This window comes from Podarcis filfolensis, assembly GCF_964270895.1.
Source record: "Podarcis filfolensis genome assembly, chromosome: 11".
Classification (NCBI taxonomy): domain Eukaryota; kingdom Metazoa; phylum Chordata; class Lepidosauria; order Squamata; family Lacertidae; genus Podarcis; species Podarcis filfolensis.
The window spans coordinates 56,392,005-56,407,714 of record NC_139613.1 but is presented as its reverse complement, the minus strand read 5'-3'; the positions used below and the strand labels follow the sequence as shown (position 1 = coordinate 56,407,714).

Here is a 15,710-nt window from a genome sequence, read left to right as displayed (position 1 = left end):
ATAGTTTGCAAGGTAATCTTATCTTTCTTCTCTCAAAGGCTACATTGCCTCAGAGATAATCTGTTAGGGGCCACAGCCGGTAGTGGTTAGGGCCAGAGTTCACGGTGGCATTTCTTTTTTCTGACATCCCTATTTCTCACCCTTGCTCACAGTGGGCTGCCAGGACAGGGCAACATCACTCTTGCCTGAGCTTTTACCTGATCGCTTGCAGAGGTCTTTCCCTTTCCCCCCTTCCACCCTCAATTGCTTTCTCACTACCACACTTTTCTTCTTCTGAGTTCCTACCACCAGCCCATGAAAAGAGAACAAGGGCTTCACATCCCTACCCATGCTTCAGAATATACAGTGTGTATGAAATACACCCTATTCAGAATTAAATATCTTCACAACGATCACTAATTAACAAAAGAAAGTTCTCCATGAAGCCATTTTATGCCAACAGAAAGAATGTTCAGAATTTTCTCTGTTATAAAATGTTCAAACAACAAACCTTATTAAAATACTTTAAAAGAATTGCTCTCAGCTCTGTAGCAGACAAGGAAACCAACTTTCCCATCACATTGGCCTCACTCTGTGTGAGGATTTGAGAGGAAGCTCTGATGGAGTCCTGATGATTCTGGATACTTTCATTCTTGTAAGCGATGGCAGCTTCTAAGGTTTCAATCCCTTCTTCAAGCTGAAATAAAACATGTTCCTCCTGGCAAGAGAGCAGAGATTATCAAATCGTTACGGTTCACAGCAGAAGGCTATTGGGAAAGTTTTGAAATATTATTAAAATCTGTCAACGTTCAAAATACACTGCAAACAACATGAATATGACCATGTTTTCTAAATGGCATATAGAAGATTTTGCTAATTTTTTAAAGCAAAAAACATTGTCTTTTACATGGAAAAATACAGTATATAGTTTAAATTAAGCTGTGTAAAAGAATCTCCAGTTCTTTGGCTCAGTTTAAAGTTTTTACTTAGGATTTGGGTGCAGGCTGTTGGGGAAGGAAAGTTCTAATAATTAGTCCATTTTGCCACATGTGTGAGTGCCCCATGCAAGATTGTGTCCAGGTCACAATGATTGCGCTGAAATCCAGAGAGTAGCTGCATTGTCTTAGAGCATGCACATCCTCTAATGCTAGGGAAATATGCCCCTACGCCCTGATTGGCTAAAGGAAAATATACCCTTCTATATCCAGATCTTTTTGACCTGGATCTAGTGGCTTTCAATCAGATGAAGGATCATGTATTGCAACAGCCACATGTGCCTGAAGCAGCTTGCTTTAATGGCTGTGATTAGGGTGAGGCAAGCTACCGGTAGCTTTGTTATTTTGTTCTGTACTTTAATTCCCAAAAGTGTATTTACATGGTGAGCCTTCCTTAAGTGCCTTTTATTGGTAAAGTGTTCTTATTCTGTTGTTTGTAACCTCAATAAAATATTTCATTTACTCTTCGTGTGGCTTTTTAAGGTAAGCCTGGCTCTGAATCTGGTATATGGCTGCTTGGTCATACGCTACTGGACTTGGGGCTCAAAAGACAGTGGCCAGACTGTTGGGATTCACAAAGACAAGAGCCAAAAGAACCCAGAAACAACTTGGGCTTCCCCTGCCTCTACATTTGGGGGCTTTAGAGGTGGTGGCAATACTATTGGATAGGTTGCTTTCCCCTGGGATATTTTGCAATATAATGAAAAATCCTTCACATGATTGTCAGCATGAAATAAGATTTCTCGTACTGCCAACCTGTGGTCAAAAGCCCCAAATTATTTACATGTAGGAAAATCAGCCCAGAGATACAAGTGGTAATAGTATCTATTCCTCATGTAGGTTCACTTCAATGTCAGACCAGTGGCGTAGCGTGGGTTGTCAGCACCCGGGGCAAGGCAAGTAATTTGCACCCCCTAACCCGTGGATTTGTGCCCCCTAACCCGTGGATTTGCGCCCCCTAACCCTAACCCCCAGATGTTGCGCCCGGTGCGGCCAGCCCCCCCTGCACCCCCCACACTACGCCACTGTGTCAGACTTCTAAAATTGTGCTTTTAAAGTACATCCTAGTGCTCTGAATGCTTCCTGAGAATTAAGTCTCATTGAGTTGAATGACCTTACTACAATGTATGTATGCATTGAATTCAGTGTTATTTAGATATGTATCCTCACAATTATTTTTTAAACTGTGTTCTGAAAAACTCTGGGGTTCATTTCTATTGTAGTATTTCCAAACACTAGCTCTTTAGCTACCATTAATATAAGAGAGTCATTCCGATTGGTTGATAATTGTGCTTAACTGAATGGAAAAGTTTACTTACTTCTGCTGACAACACTCGGCCATTCTTCAGTTTCTCATCCACACTATTCCTTCTGTTCAACAGCTGATCCCTTTCCTTTTGTAGAGCCTGGATCTCTCCCATAATCTTTTCTTGCTCATCAGTGCCGCTGCTCTGAAGCTGCATATTTTTGTCACACAACTCCTGATTCAGCATACTCAGACGAGTCGATAGTCTTAAGCTGTCTTTATTGAGGGCCTATAAAGCCACAATTGAAAACAAAATCTATTTTAGGATAACCCCTCCCCGAAATAGAACATAAAAGCCACTTTATTAGAGAGTGTTTGACTACAAAACAATACAATGAATATGGTATATATCATGCCTATGGAAACTCTGCATTTGCAGAAGTTTTAGCAACTAACACAAATCCTTCCAAAGTTCACTGACAGTATAGGGTTGGATCCAGAGCTAACTGAATGTAACAGGGCTGGATTCCCATGGCTTCTCAAGGTCAGGGGACTGTGCTGGATGGGGCTGAGGGAGCGATCCCAGCAAGCTGAGCTCCTGTTTGTGGAAGCTGCCTCTGCTCCATTTTCAGAGATCTTCCTTCCCTTCAAATTGTGTTGCAGCTCTCCCTAATCAGAAGGGCATAGCTGTCAACCTTCCCTTTTTCCCAGGAAATTCCCTTATTCCAGCACCATTTCCCGCTGCTTCCTGCTGCTATCCCGGATTGTTAGCTATCCCGTAGACTGTCCCCGGGACAGGTGAGGCTGCTGATCCCTTATTTTCGAGGTTGCTGATCCCTTATTTTCAAATCTGAAAGTTGACAGCTATGCAGAAGGGTCCTGAGGTGGAGCATCTTTGCAATACATTTGAGTTACATAAGGGTTTCTTAGAAAGCCATCACCTACTGAAAGGGGAGCACACCATGGAAGAGAGGGAGGAAAGCAGGCAGGCAGACTTCCTCAGCTGGCTGTCCGGTGACAGATCCAGGGGGAATCTTCGGCAGGACTCTCTTTTCATTGCAAATAAAAAGAGGTGTCCATATATAGAGAGAGGTGTGTGTGCATTGGTAAAGAAATAGCTGCACACTTGCCCAGTTTGGGAAAAAATGGTAATGGAGGGTGTGTACATACAAAGCACATTCATCCCCATCAAAGAGTGCCCACTAGCGTGGATGTGTGGTTTAGGAATTAGGCAGAAAATGTAAAATATCCTTGCACCAATGCACACACTGAAAACCGGATCTGAGCTCGCCATAATGTGAGATCTCACCCCGTATGGGCGTAGCCTAAATTTACCCAAAAAAAGGTAGGGGAGAGTTATGTATATTTTGCCTGAACCTCAACCTCTTGACCATAGCAGCTTTCACTAACACTATGTAGGGCAGGCAACCCCAAACTCGGCCCTCCAGATGATTTGGGACTACAATTCCCATTATCTCTGACCACTGGTCCTGTTAGCTAGGGATGATGGGAGTTGTAGTCCCAAAACATCTGGAGGGCTGAGGTTGGGGACGCCTGTAGGGGAATGGCAGGATGCTGCCAAGGGAAGAGGGGCTGGAGTCTGGGCCAGTGATCTGTGGGGAACTGTACCAGCCAGGAGGTAAGAGCTGGAGGCAGGGAAGCTTCAGAGCCAAAGCCTGGCCAGGCAAGTGAAGTGGGTGCTTCACCATTGTCTCCTGCACTACTGTCTCCCAGAACCAGGAGATAATTGAAGTGGGAAGAGCACAAGCAACTTCCACGCAGTCTTAGGCTGCATGCATGGCGCCTTTGGGGGAAAGATACATAAACTGATGGAGGGGAAGTGGCCTCTTGTTGCTGCAACTGCTCCATAGTGTGCAGACCTGGGAATAGCTGCCTACACACAAGACTGGTGCGCGTGAGCCATAGAAATGACTGTAAGTGGTCAGCTTTGACAATAAAGAGTTAGCTATCTGCCATGTGCATTTGTTTTGCTAGGGAACGTCCATGGCACCTCTTCAGTTAGACAGCAGGAAGCATTATTACAAAAATAAGGCACCTGGCTGGATCTCAGTTTTTTAATTTCCAAATGGCTCTTCTCTTGTGTCAGCACTTCTTTCTTGGAAATGATAGCTTCTCTTCTCTTTAAATCTTCCTCCAAATTTTTTAACTCTTGCCGCTGATGCAAAACTTTCTCTAGCTCTTCATCCAGCCATTTCTTCTTCTCTTCTAATTTCTTTATCAAGGCAAGGAAGAAAACAGAGGAATCTTGTATATGTTCATAAATATATTCTCAGATACATGGTCTTCAACAAAATCACTTTCCCCACATTAAAAAAAAAAAGCACAATCTCAGATTTCTTGGACAAGACCTAATATTGACATGTCTAGAAGGGGTGGAACTAAGACCAGACAGTTGTTCGGTTTCAGTTGACTAAGTACTGAACTGCCATCTAGATATTTAATTTAATGAAATAAACTGATAATCAATCAACTCTACACATTGGAAAACCTCAGTAAAAGGACAGTTTCATATGAAACAGACCAATTACAGACCAGTTACAAAAAAACCCAAAACACTCAGTTGGATCCAGACTTACAATAGGGACATTATGACCGTATGGAGTCTCTTTCTAGAGGGTCATTCCATGCCAAATCACCTGATTTTAATACTCAACCATGCTCTCATGACTCAGATTTTCTTCAAAAATTTTTATCTGTAGATACCTATCAGATAACCTCAAATAAATTTTTAAAATTGGGCACAGAATTTTTTGAAAATTTCGATTTTTGCACGATTTAGGCTAATGCAATTTCTGCGCCAGTTTAGAAAAAAAAATCCTGTTTCACTTATTTTTCAACTGATTGGGCTTATTTTGGTATCATAATAAAGCTAGTTGTCTTTTTCAAAATAAGGTATAAAAATGGTATTAAGTGCCACAGAAAAGGGTCACTGACCATTCAAAGTGCATATTTGTAATTTTATTCCCGGTAGGTTTGATAAGCCATAGTGCGCAAAAAACTAACATGTGTATCATATTTTTGTTGTAGAACAAAAGTACATGGCTAACCATGTACTTGTTATGTTTTAAAAATAAGGAGGGTGTTTTTTGTGGTTATAAAATAAATAGATTTTGAGGTATTTTTTTTACAATTTTTTTTTACTTTTTTTGGATAGGTTTAAGGGCTCTTTGAGCCTGAAATAACTCACACATTTGTGAGAATAGTTAAAATTGTACCCTCTTATGTTACAATGTCATCTGAAGTTATTTTAAAAAATAAGTTTTATTGATTATTTAATAAAAACAAAATACCTCTCAGAGCCCTTGTTCATTTTTGTATGTAAAACACTTCTGCAATGATATGGTCAAAGCTATTTTGTTTCCCATACAGTGGTACCTCAGGTTAAGAACTTAATTCGTTCTGGAGGTCCGTTCGTAACCTGAAACCGTTCTTAACCTGAAGCACCACTTTAGCTGCCACGCTGCCAGAGCATGATTTCTGTTCTCATCCTGAAGCAAAGTTCTTAACCCGAGGTACTATTTCTGGGTTAGCAGAGTCTGTAACCTGAAGCGTATGTAACCCGAGGTACCACTGTACATGTAATATGGTCAATGATGCTGTTTTGACCACTATATGCAATATGACCTTTCTGAATCAGCAAGAAAAAAATGAATTCATTTGTTTTTGTACTTTAAAAACATCTAGCAAGTTTCTTGTGAATGAAACCAAAGGATTTAGGCAATAAGTGTCAGACTCAAGGCGTGGAATGACTCTAGAGCAGCAGGAGTGGCAACCGTAAAAGGCACCCTGTTCTATATCCCCCACCCTTTTCTGTTGAAAAGGTATATATGGATGACTCTGTGTTAACAGAGGAGGGGAGCAGAGAACATTGATGCAATTACTTTGTCAACATGCCCACCTGTACGTCCACACAGCACAAACAGCAACTTTTGGGTTAAGCAACATTATTGTCAGAAGGAATGCAAAGGAATGCACCTTTGCAAAGTGTTATTTATAAAAGCGCTCTGCAAAAAAATAACCCTGCATATTTCAAGCCCTACATGTCAACATAGTCTCCATCTGTGTGGCTTGCAGGGTAGTGTGCATGTTAAGAATTGCATCTCAAGCTTTTTAGTAATTGCTTAATCAACCAGAGGGTTTTTAATGGTACAGTTAAAAATTGGTTGATTAAGCACGCCAAATAACTGAAACACTGTATTATCTTGCTGTTGTTGTTGTTTTCAATTAGAGAAGCATTTTTTCCTTGTGAATTTCTATTTTAAAAAATTAAGTTAACAAGTTGCAGCCCTTGAGCTTTACAGTAGATCCTAGTAAAGGAAGATGCTTCTGCCACAAAAATCAGTCAGTAGCATTTCAACTTGCCAACTTTACAAAATATTGCATACCTGCAGTTGCTGAGTGGTTTCAGATGAGTTTTTTCTCTTAAATGCAGCAATTTCTTCATCTTTTAGTTTTAGAATCTTTTCCTGCTGCTCTGTCTTTTGTTGGAGCTCCTGTAAGTAAAGAAAGAATCCTTTTTACACATTAGCTCAGTTTTTGAAAGGAAAACTAAAGTTTAGTTGTTATTCTATATATATATATATTTATTAAATTAGCTCAGTTTTTGAAAGGAAAACTAAAGTTTAGTTGTTATTCTATATATATATATATATTTATTAAATTTATATCCTGCTTTTCCTCTCAAAGGAGCCCAGGGCGGAAATCAGACAAGCAATAAAATAATTAAAATATCCAAAAACAATTCCAGTACAGTTGCAGCTTGGGAAAGAAAAAGGCTGGTTTAAAGAGGAAGGTCTTTAGTGGGTGCTGAAAAGATAACAGAGATGGTACCTGTTTAATATTCAACAGAACACTAAAGGTCAAAATCCAATATTGTGTGGAATGGACCTCGTAATAAGATGGTATTTGCAGGAAACCCTCTCCTGCAGAGTGCAGTGGTTGACTGGGCATATAAAGAACGGGACTATTCTTTAGGTATCCTGCGCCCAAGCTGTACAGGACCTTCCACACCAGAACCAGCCCCTTGAACCTAGCCTGGTAGTTAATGTCTGTTATTTTAGTAACAGAAAGTATTTGTTACAGCACTGGAAGTTCTAACATATGAGTCTTAAAACAAACTGATGGGTTACAAGTATTTCAAAATATAAATATCAGGAAAAGACGTGTATGTATCACTTCAGAAGCTTCAGAGTTCTTTGGATGCAATAATCTTTATAAAGAACTCTATAAGGCAGGTTTTTATTACTTCAGACTCAGGGCGGGTGGGTGGTGATCCTGAGAGACAGCAATTTGCCTAGGTTACCTAGTGCATTCAGAGCCGGTGTGAAATTTGAACCAGGGATTACCTGGTTTACAAATGACACAAAAATCATCTTAGTACTGCATGATGTTCTACAGGAAAAGTGCCAAAGATATGTCTCACAGAAGGCTATGTGTCAGGGAACTGTCATCTGAGACGAAGGAGGTGAAAGGGCTCATGGAGGGTGAGAGAGACCACTCAGCGGAGGAGGGGACCAGCAGGGGGAGAAGTGGAGTTCCAAGGGAAAGTGAGTCGGAGGGAGAGCTCAGAGATACTTCTAGCGAGAACAGTGGGGGGGTTTCAGGACCTCCCCTAGGAACACCCACTCCTCGGCGGAAACTGTCACGCCGAGAGTCCAGAAGACGTGTTTCCGTTAAGGAGCTTTTATGCTGGAAGAAGTTCCGTAAACGCCCACTGTCCGATTCAACGAGCGATTGATGGAGCCATGCTTAAGGAGCTCCATCACAGACAGAGGTTTGGGAACTTAGCCAAACTCTGAGGGATCAGGATTTTACGCACAAGCAGCTCATCATCCCATCACAGCAATCGGACAGTCCCTGAAAGCAGCTTGTGCAGAGAGGCATCATGAGTGACCCAGCCGGAGCCGGAGGAGCAGGAGGAGCTGGAGGAGGTCCAACTCTGGAAGAAAGGTACAGAATGTTGGAACTCCAGCTAGCAATGCAAACGGCGAGGCTAGAAGAAAGGAGGGCGCAGGATGCAGAAAAGGCAAAAGGCGCTACACTAGCAAGAAAGATGCCAGGAATGGTGCAGAAGTTTGGGGGGGACCCCAGGAACTACCAAGCCTTTAGGACAGAGATGCAGTATGCTCTTGAACTGCAGTTTAATGACTTTCCCGATGAGGCGTCGCGAGTGGCGTTTGTGATTGGCCATCTCGAAGGAGGGGCGAGAGACTGGGTCAGGCCCCTGATGGCAGGGAATAGTGACATGCTGAAGGACGCGAGGAAGTTTTTTCGCGCCATGGATTTGATGTTTTCCAGCGAGATTGAACAGGGACTGGTACGCAGACAATTGATGGCTTGCAAACAGGGGAGCCGATCGGTTCGTGAGTACTGGACTGAGTTTACAATGTTGATACATAGATTGGGGTGGGACCTATCGGCGGAACCCATTCAAATACTTCCCCTCAAGATGGCGCCGAGGTAAGACGCTCTTATCGGAGCTCAAAGAAATCTTTTAGCTAAATGCCTTTGTTGCTGGCTCTTCTCCTTCTTTTGGATTTTATTTCCTCTCACTACTTCGTATCTCATCTTCCTCGGTGCCGGGACTTAATGAAGTTAGTGAAGTTTTAATAAAGGCTCTCAGACATTCCCTTCCGGGCTTCAAGGCACTCCCTCCCAGTTTCTCTTTGACTCCGCGTGACAAACTTACTCCAAGGATTTTGAAGGACTTCTAATGGGCTTTTAACCCTAAAACACCTTCAATTTCGTGGACCCCCAAATATCTCAGTGCTTTTAACAAACTGAGAAGAAGGGGGGGGGAAACTGCAAAGGAGTGCTCTAATTGGACCCAGTTTTTAAACTCCTCGCAGCAGCCCACCTAGGACGGAATGAAAATTGAACGAGATTGCGACCTGAGAACTTTAATACTTTATCACTCTATTTAGAAGTCTGATCTCATTGATTTAAGAAGAATCCGCAATGAGAAGAACCAAAAGACTCAGGTGTCTTGACACAGAAACTGACGCAGAGCCCTCTGGTTTCAAACAGAGTAATTTAGATAAGTATCTGCTACCTCAAAAACAGCACATATCTCCTCCCAAAAACTCCCTCAACTCTTTACATGGAAAGACAGTTGAAGAGATATCCCAAGGAATAAACGAGGACAAGGCTACTACTCCCACAACCGAGGCACAAGTACTAATTGATAGAAAGGTGGAGCTGCTGGAGGAATGCTGCCTACTGACTGCTCAAACAGTTCAAAAAATCTTTGAACAATTACAAAACATCTTCAAGAAGCTGGATAACCCAGATGAAAGGAGGCAACTCACTCCCTTTTTGCCATCCTTAACAAGCCCTGGAGATAAACAGAACAAATACAAATTCATACCTCTAAACCAGCCAAAAATCAGAGGAAGCCCCCCTCACTCAGTCAACTTGATACTGAGGCCATGTGAGATTGTTCTCCACATTTTTCCATACAGAGGGCCCCTACCTTACTGGGAGTCATCCTTCTGGGCCAGACATCATCTAAATCTGCTCCTAGGCCTTGAGGGGGGAAGGATTGACTTAAAAGCAGTCAAGAGGCTCACTAACGATGGATATTCCAAAAAAGTACTACTAAGATTTGGTAGTCATAGAATCCCAACCGAAATCTTAAGGGAAAAGGCTCATTTAGCCCAGAAAGGAATTATTCCACGTCGACACTTTGAAGATATATCACTCAGACCATTGATTGCATCTAAAAGACAGAACAAGATGAACAAGGCCATTCCAACAGAAGCCGATATCTGCCCTACTCCCGTGGAAGAACCCAGTAGATGGGAGAAACCGCTGCCAGCTACCCGGGAAATCACGCAAGAAAAATCCAAGCTCCCAAACCATGCGATTGTAGCATCAATTAACAGCCTCGCCCTTGACACAACAGACTGGACAGTCCCAGAAGAAGAAGATCTGCTGAGTAACTTTACCAACCTACCAGATAAAGAACAAATAAGCATACTCAGTAAACTGACGAAACTACAGGCCAAATTGATCGAAATTCACCAACAAGGTCAACAAAATGCAGTAGAAACAATACACAATCAAACCTCACACCTATCAGCCCTCTCCCCAAAATGCATAGTCAAAAAGAGAGCTACTAATGGAACTTTTAAATGTATAGATGCAGAGCTTCAAATCCAGCCTCCTTTAAAATTTGAAATGACAAGGAAAAACTCCAGTAATGAGACCACAAATTCCTGGCTGAGATATCAAATACTAGCCCCAAACGAAATAGGTACCCCTTATTTAAGTACTACAAAGGATTCTAACATTCCCGAACAAAAGATGACCTCCAACAGACCTGACACATTGAACTTAACATCAAACGAGACCAAAGAAATGGAAGTAGAGACCGAAAACAATCCTACGGTCCATAATAGTCCACCAACCACAGAAATCTCTCAGGAACAAGGAACAGCTAAGGAAGAAAATCAAGAAAGGGAGGAAATTCTAATTTCCCGCACTTTAAAAAAGAATCTAAAAGATCCACCATTATGTTCCCCACCGAAAGTAGTGACAAATGGCTGTATCGGCACAAGACAAAATTCCTCGCTGGACTCAATAACAGAATTAGAATGACTAAATGCTGTCAACCAGCCACCAACTCAAAAACGGATTCTACGCTTGCTGTCCTGGAATATTGCAGGGTGGGGAAACAAAGACGGAGACCCAGACCTAATGAACTTCTTTAAAGATTTTGAATTAATACTTCTACAAGAAACATGGTCAACTAGAGATATTAAAATCAATGGATTCTCCTCCTATACGAAACCCGCATTGAAAACAAACACGAAGGGCCGGCCGAAAGCAGGGTTCTGTTGTATGATCAAAGACAACTTAGGGTTTGAAATCAAGCAGCTAGAAAAATGCTTGCCACTTGCACAAGCCCTACTTTTAACCCAAAAAGAAGATACCTTGCTACTTGTAAATGTCTATATCCCCCCATCCAAAAACAACAGCAACAGTGAAAATTGGTCACAACTAACCTTTTATATAGAAAATTTGACCGCTAAATACCCAAATGCCTCATTGATAATAGCAGGTGATTTTAATGCCAGAGTGGGAACCAACAATGAACAACTATGTAGCAAACTAAATTGGAATACTGACAATGATATCGCACATGCCCTGAAAATAGGACGATTCTCCAGAGATAGGGTTGTAAACAACGAAGGCTTACGCCTACTTGAATTATGTAACAACTTTAATTTACAGATTGTGAACGGTTCAACAAAAGGCGATAGAAGCGGGGAGTTTACATACTTCTCCCCCCGAGGATGCAGTGTCATCGACTATATTCTTGTCCCTTATAATATTATAAATTCGATCATGGACCTCAAAATCGGAACGCGTACTGAAAGCGACCATCAGCCATTATTGTTGTCTATTAACTTAAAGGATGAAACCAAAATAACCAAGCACAATATTATAGAACCCTCTCAATACAAACAAATGACCCAATTAAAATGGTCCCAGGAAATGAGTGCAGTAGTGGGGCAAAAACTTACAGCCAACCTGAGAAAACAAGTATTATCCAACTTAAAGACCACTAATTCCTACAGCGATATTCCGAAAATTTATAATGAAATCTTCCAAATGTTCGTAGAACTTAGTACTCCACCTAAAGTTTGGGTACTTAAACATAGCGCTAGCCCTTGGTTTGATGATGAATGTTTCCAGCTAAAAAGAAAACTGCGCCAAACATTTAAAAATAATCGCACTAAATTAGAGCCCTCTTATCTTGATGAAAAAAGACAATATCATTACATTCTGGCCGAAAAGAAACAGAAATATGCAACCCAAAAATGGCTACAATTACTTGACTCAATTCAGAGCAAAAATAACAAAGCGTTCTGGAACCTAGTGTACGGAGGATTGAAAGCCGAAAATCAACTAACTCTACCACCAATTGCAGAATCCAAATGGTCCCAATATTTCACATCTGTATTTAACAATCTACACAGTGAACTTAAAGGAAATGAAACCACTAAAAATAAAATCAATAAACTCCAGGAGTGGCCAAGGGTAGAAGAAGAGGAAATTAGAGAGATAGTTAAAAATTTCAAATCGGGGAAATCTCCTGGGCCAGACGGTCTACCAATAGAATTATTTAAGACCTATATAGATTGGTGGGCAGAACCCTTAGCTCAATTGTTTACTCTCATAGATAAATATGGGATCATACCTGAGATATGGTTAAGATCAATAATTATCCCAATCTTTAAAAATGGCGACCCAAAAGAACCAAGGAATTATAGACCGATAAGCCTATTATCAGTGATAGGGAAAATCTACGCTAAGCACCTTTTATCTAAACTCCTTACCTGGATGAAAAATCTAAATTTACCAGGGAAAGAACAAATAGGTTTCTCCAAAGGTTGCTCTACATTAGACCACTGCCTTATACTTATGCATTTGGTTGAAAAATATAGATCTCAAAGGCAATCTAAGATATTTGCTGCTTTTGTAGATTTTCGTGGTGCATTTGACTCAATTGACCGCCCAAAGCTGTGGAGGAAACTCGCAGAATTAAAAATTGATCAGCGCTTATTGATCCTAATAAAAAATTTATACTCTTCCAATATCTGTCAAGTCAAACTTAACACCAAAGGTCACCTTTCATCAGACATCCCAAACTCGAAAGGGGTAAAACAAGGGTGTATTCTTGCCCCCTTCCTATTTAATTTATTTTTATCAGACTTGCCAGATCACCTTCAAAAAATAGAATCACATGCCCCTAAACTTAATCAGAAACCAGTTTCTCTGTTATTATACGCAGACGATGCTGTTCTACTATCATTAACGAGCTTGGGTCTGAAACGTCTTATATCTTCTCTGATCCTTTACTGCGAATGTAACAAGCTCTCTATAAATTACGAGAAGACAAAAATTTTGGTCTTCTCGAATGGTTGGAAATTAGAGAAATGGAAAATAAGAGGGCAGGAAATCCAACAAGTGAAAATCTATAGGTATCTGGGAATCTTATTCCAGAGCAATTTAGGGTGGGCAAATCATCGCACAAATGCCATAAAACAGGCAAAGTGCACCTCATCAGCAGTTACCCGTTTTTATTATCAGAAAGGCAATCAATTTATTCCTGCGGCCAATCAGATATTCCAAACAAAAGTGCAATCCCAGATATTCTATGGAATACCGCTATGGGTCCAAGCATATAATAGTGATTTAAAAAAGATTCACTCCAGCTTTCTGAGACGTATTCTTGGACTCCCAGCTGTGATCAAATATGAAACAATGTGTGCAGAAATAGGCATACACACAATGGAATATTGGGCCTGGTCCTCCTCAATAAAGTACTGGTTACGCTGCCATTTTCGCTGCCCTCCATCAAGTCTGCTCGCTGATTTGCTCAAAGACTCCTACAAATCAAGATGGTATCAGTACCTCGAAAAAAAGATTGAATCTTTAGGCATCGAGCTGGAGCCCCTGTACAATTCTAATGAGCAATACATTTTCCATAATATCCTAACTAGACTAAAGGATGTCGAGAGGCAAAATATTATGGCAGCTGTAAACAAAATTTGTTCGCCCATATTCTATGATTTAAATATCTTAGATAGCAGAGCCAATTACGTCACCAAATTAATAATTCCAGCCCAACGTAGGGCTTTTATGCTGGCCCGTTTGAATGTTTTTCCCTCAGCATTTGTCAGGGGAAGATATCAAAACATCCCTAGAAACAAGAGATTCTGCAGATGTTTTATGAATGTCCCGGACACGGTAGAGCACATTCTCTTTCAGTGCCCATTGTACAGTACGCTCCGTCAACGCGTGCTGTCCCCTCTTTTGGGTGGTCTGGAGCCCCAACAAGGTGAATGTGTGGGATTCTGCCTATCCGACGTTGACCAAAGGGTAACGGCGGGGGTAGCCGAGTTTTTGGTAGCAGTCCTCCAAGGAGCAGGTTAACAAGGAAAACCACTGATTTTATATGTATATAAATATATATGTATGTAGCCAACTGCTGCCTTTCTGTATATATCTCAAGGCTTTTATATGTTACTTTTTCTTTTATCGTTTTGTTTGTATAATGCCTAATAAAGGTTTGAATAAGAAGAGAAGTAAGCTATTTGAAGAGGGGCTTTCTTCGGCGGTGAAAGACGAACTTTCCCGGGCGCCCAGGGCGGAGTCTATGGACCAGCTGACCAAATCAGCGCTGACCATTGGAGCGCGCCAGGAGGCAAGAGCCTTGGAGAAGCGGGAGGGGAAAGGAGAGCGTTGGAGGGATTTCCGCATTCCAGAGATTCCAGAGCCAAGTTTCCCGCCCGGAGAGCCGATGGAAGTTGGAACAGCGCGCGCGCGCGCAGTTTCAAATCCCAGTGAAGGGAGGAAGAAGGAGGGAAAGAGCGCCAAGAAATGTTACCTCTGCCAGCAGCCAGGTCACTTTGCCAGAGTCTGCCCGCAAAGAAAGGAATGGCAAGGGATGGCAGGGGCTGTTGGGGGAAAGGAGGAGGAAGTCCAGGAGCCAGTAAAAGCCAACGCCTGTCTGCCTCTGTCAGGGCACTGCAGACAGGCCAAGGAGCAGTAAAAGTGCCCACTCCGGAACCTCCAAGACCAGCCCTAGTAATAGAGGTGTTGCTAGAGCTGGCAAACGGATACCCACTAAAGACCAAGGCGCTGTTAGACTCAGGCAGCTCCTGTAATTTTATGAGCAAGGAGTTTGCAGCGGAACACCAGATACAGACACTCCCTTTAAGCAACCCCCTGCAAGTCACCACGATCGATGGGAGGGAGCTGTTGGGGGGAGAAGTTAGCCTACAGACCGTCCCAATGGTTATGAGGGTGGCAAGGCACACCGAAAGGATAGCGTTCAATGTAGCCACCCTGGGAGGGGCGCCAGTCATTTTGGGAATGAGCTGGCTAGCGTTGCATGACCCGCTAGTGGGCTGGCATCAGAGAGTGGTGTCCTTTGGGTCAGGACATTGCCTGGAACACTGCAAAGAGGGAAAGGTGCCAGAAGGGGCAAAAGCCTCCATAGCAGGGACGGAAGTGGCGAACAAAGGGGAGGTGCCCAAACAATACGCTGACCTGAGCAAGGTCTTCAGCGAAAGGGAAGCAGATAAACTACCACCGCATAGAGACTTTGACTGCCAGATTAACCTGGTCCCTGGGGCCCAGCTACCCGTGGGCAAGCTGTACGCCATGTCAGACAGGGAGATGCAGGAGTTGAGGGAGTTTATTGACAAAAACCTGAAGAGAGGTTTCATTAGAGAGTCCAGAGCGGTGGGGGGCAGTCCAGTGTTTTTTGTGGACAAAAAAAACACGGATAAACCGAGATTGGTCGTGGACTACCGGGCCCTGAATGCCGTGTCAGAACCAGTGACTTTCCCCATGCCCAGGATTGATGACATTTTGACCAGGGTGAGGAAGGGAAAGATATTCACGAAACTGGACTTGAGAGGAGCGTACAACCTGATACGAATAAAGAAGGGGGA

General features: G+C 42.3%; 1 protein-coding gene across 4 annotated transcripts in view; it reads right to left on the bottom strand.

Annotated features, from left to right (window-relative positions):
- Nucleotides 1-15,710, bottom strand: part of KIF27 (kinesin family member 27) — a 40,376-nt gene that overhangs the window by 6,529 nt on the left and 18,137 nt on the right. For all 4 annotated transcript variants that reach the window (XM_083576503.1, XM_083576505.1, XM_083576504.1 and 1 more), the window contains exons 12-15: nt 6,627-6,734; nt 4,277-4,453; nt 2,294-2,509; nt 491-697 (exon numbers count right to left, since the gene is read on the bottom strand). In XM_083576503.1, the coding sequence (XP_083432629.1) occupies nt 491-697; nt 2,294-2,509; nt 4,277-4,453; nt 6,627-6,734 (708 nt within the window). The remainder of the gene's footprint in view (nt 1-490; nt 698-2,293; nt 2,510-4,276; nt 4,454-6,626; nt 6,735-15,710) is intronic.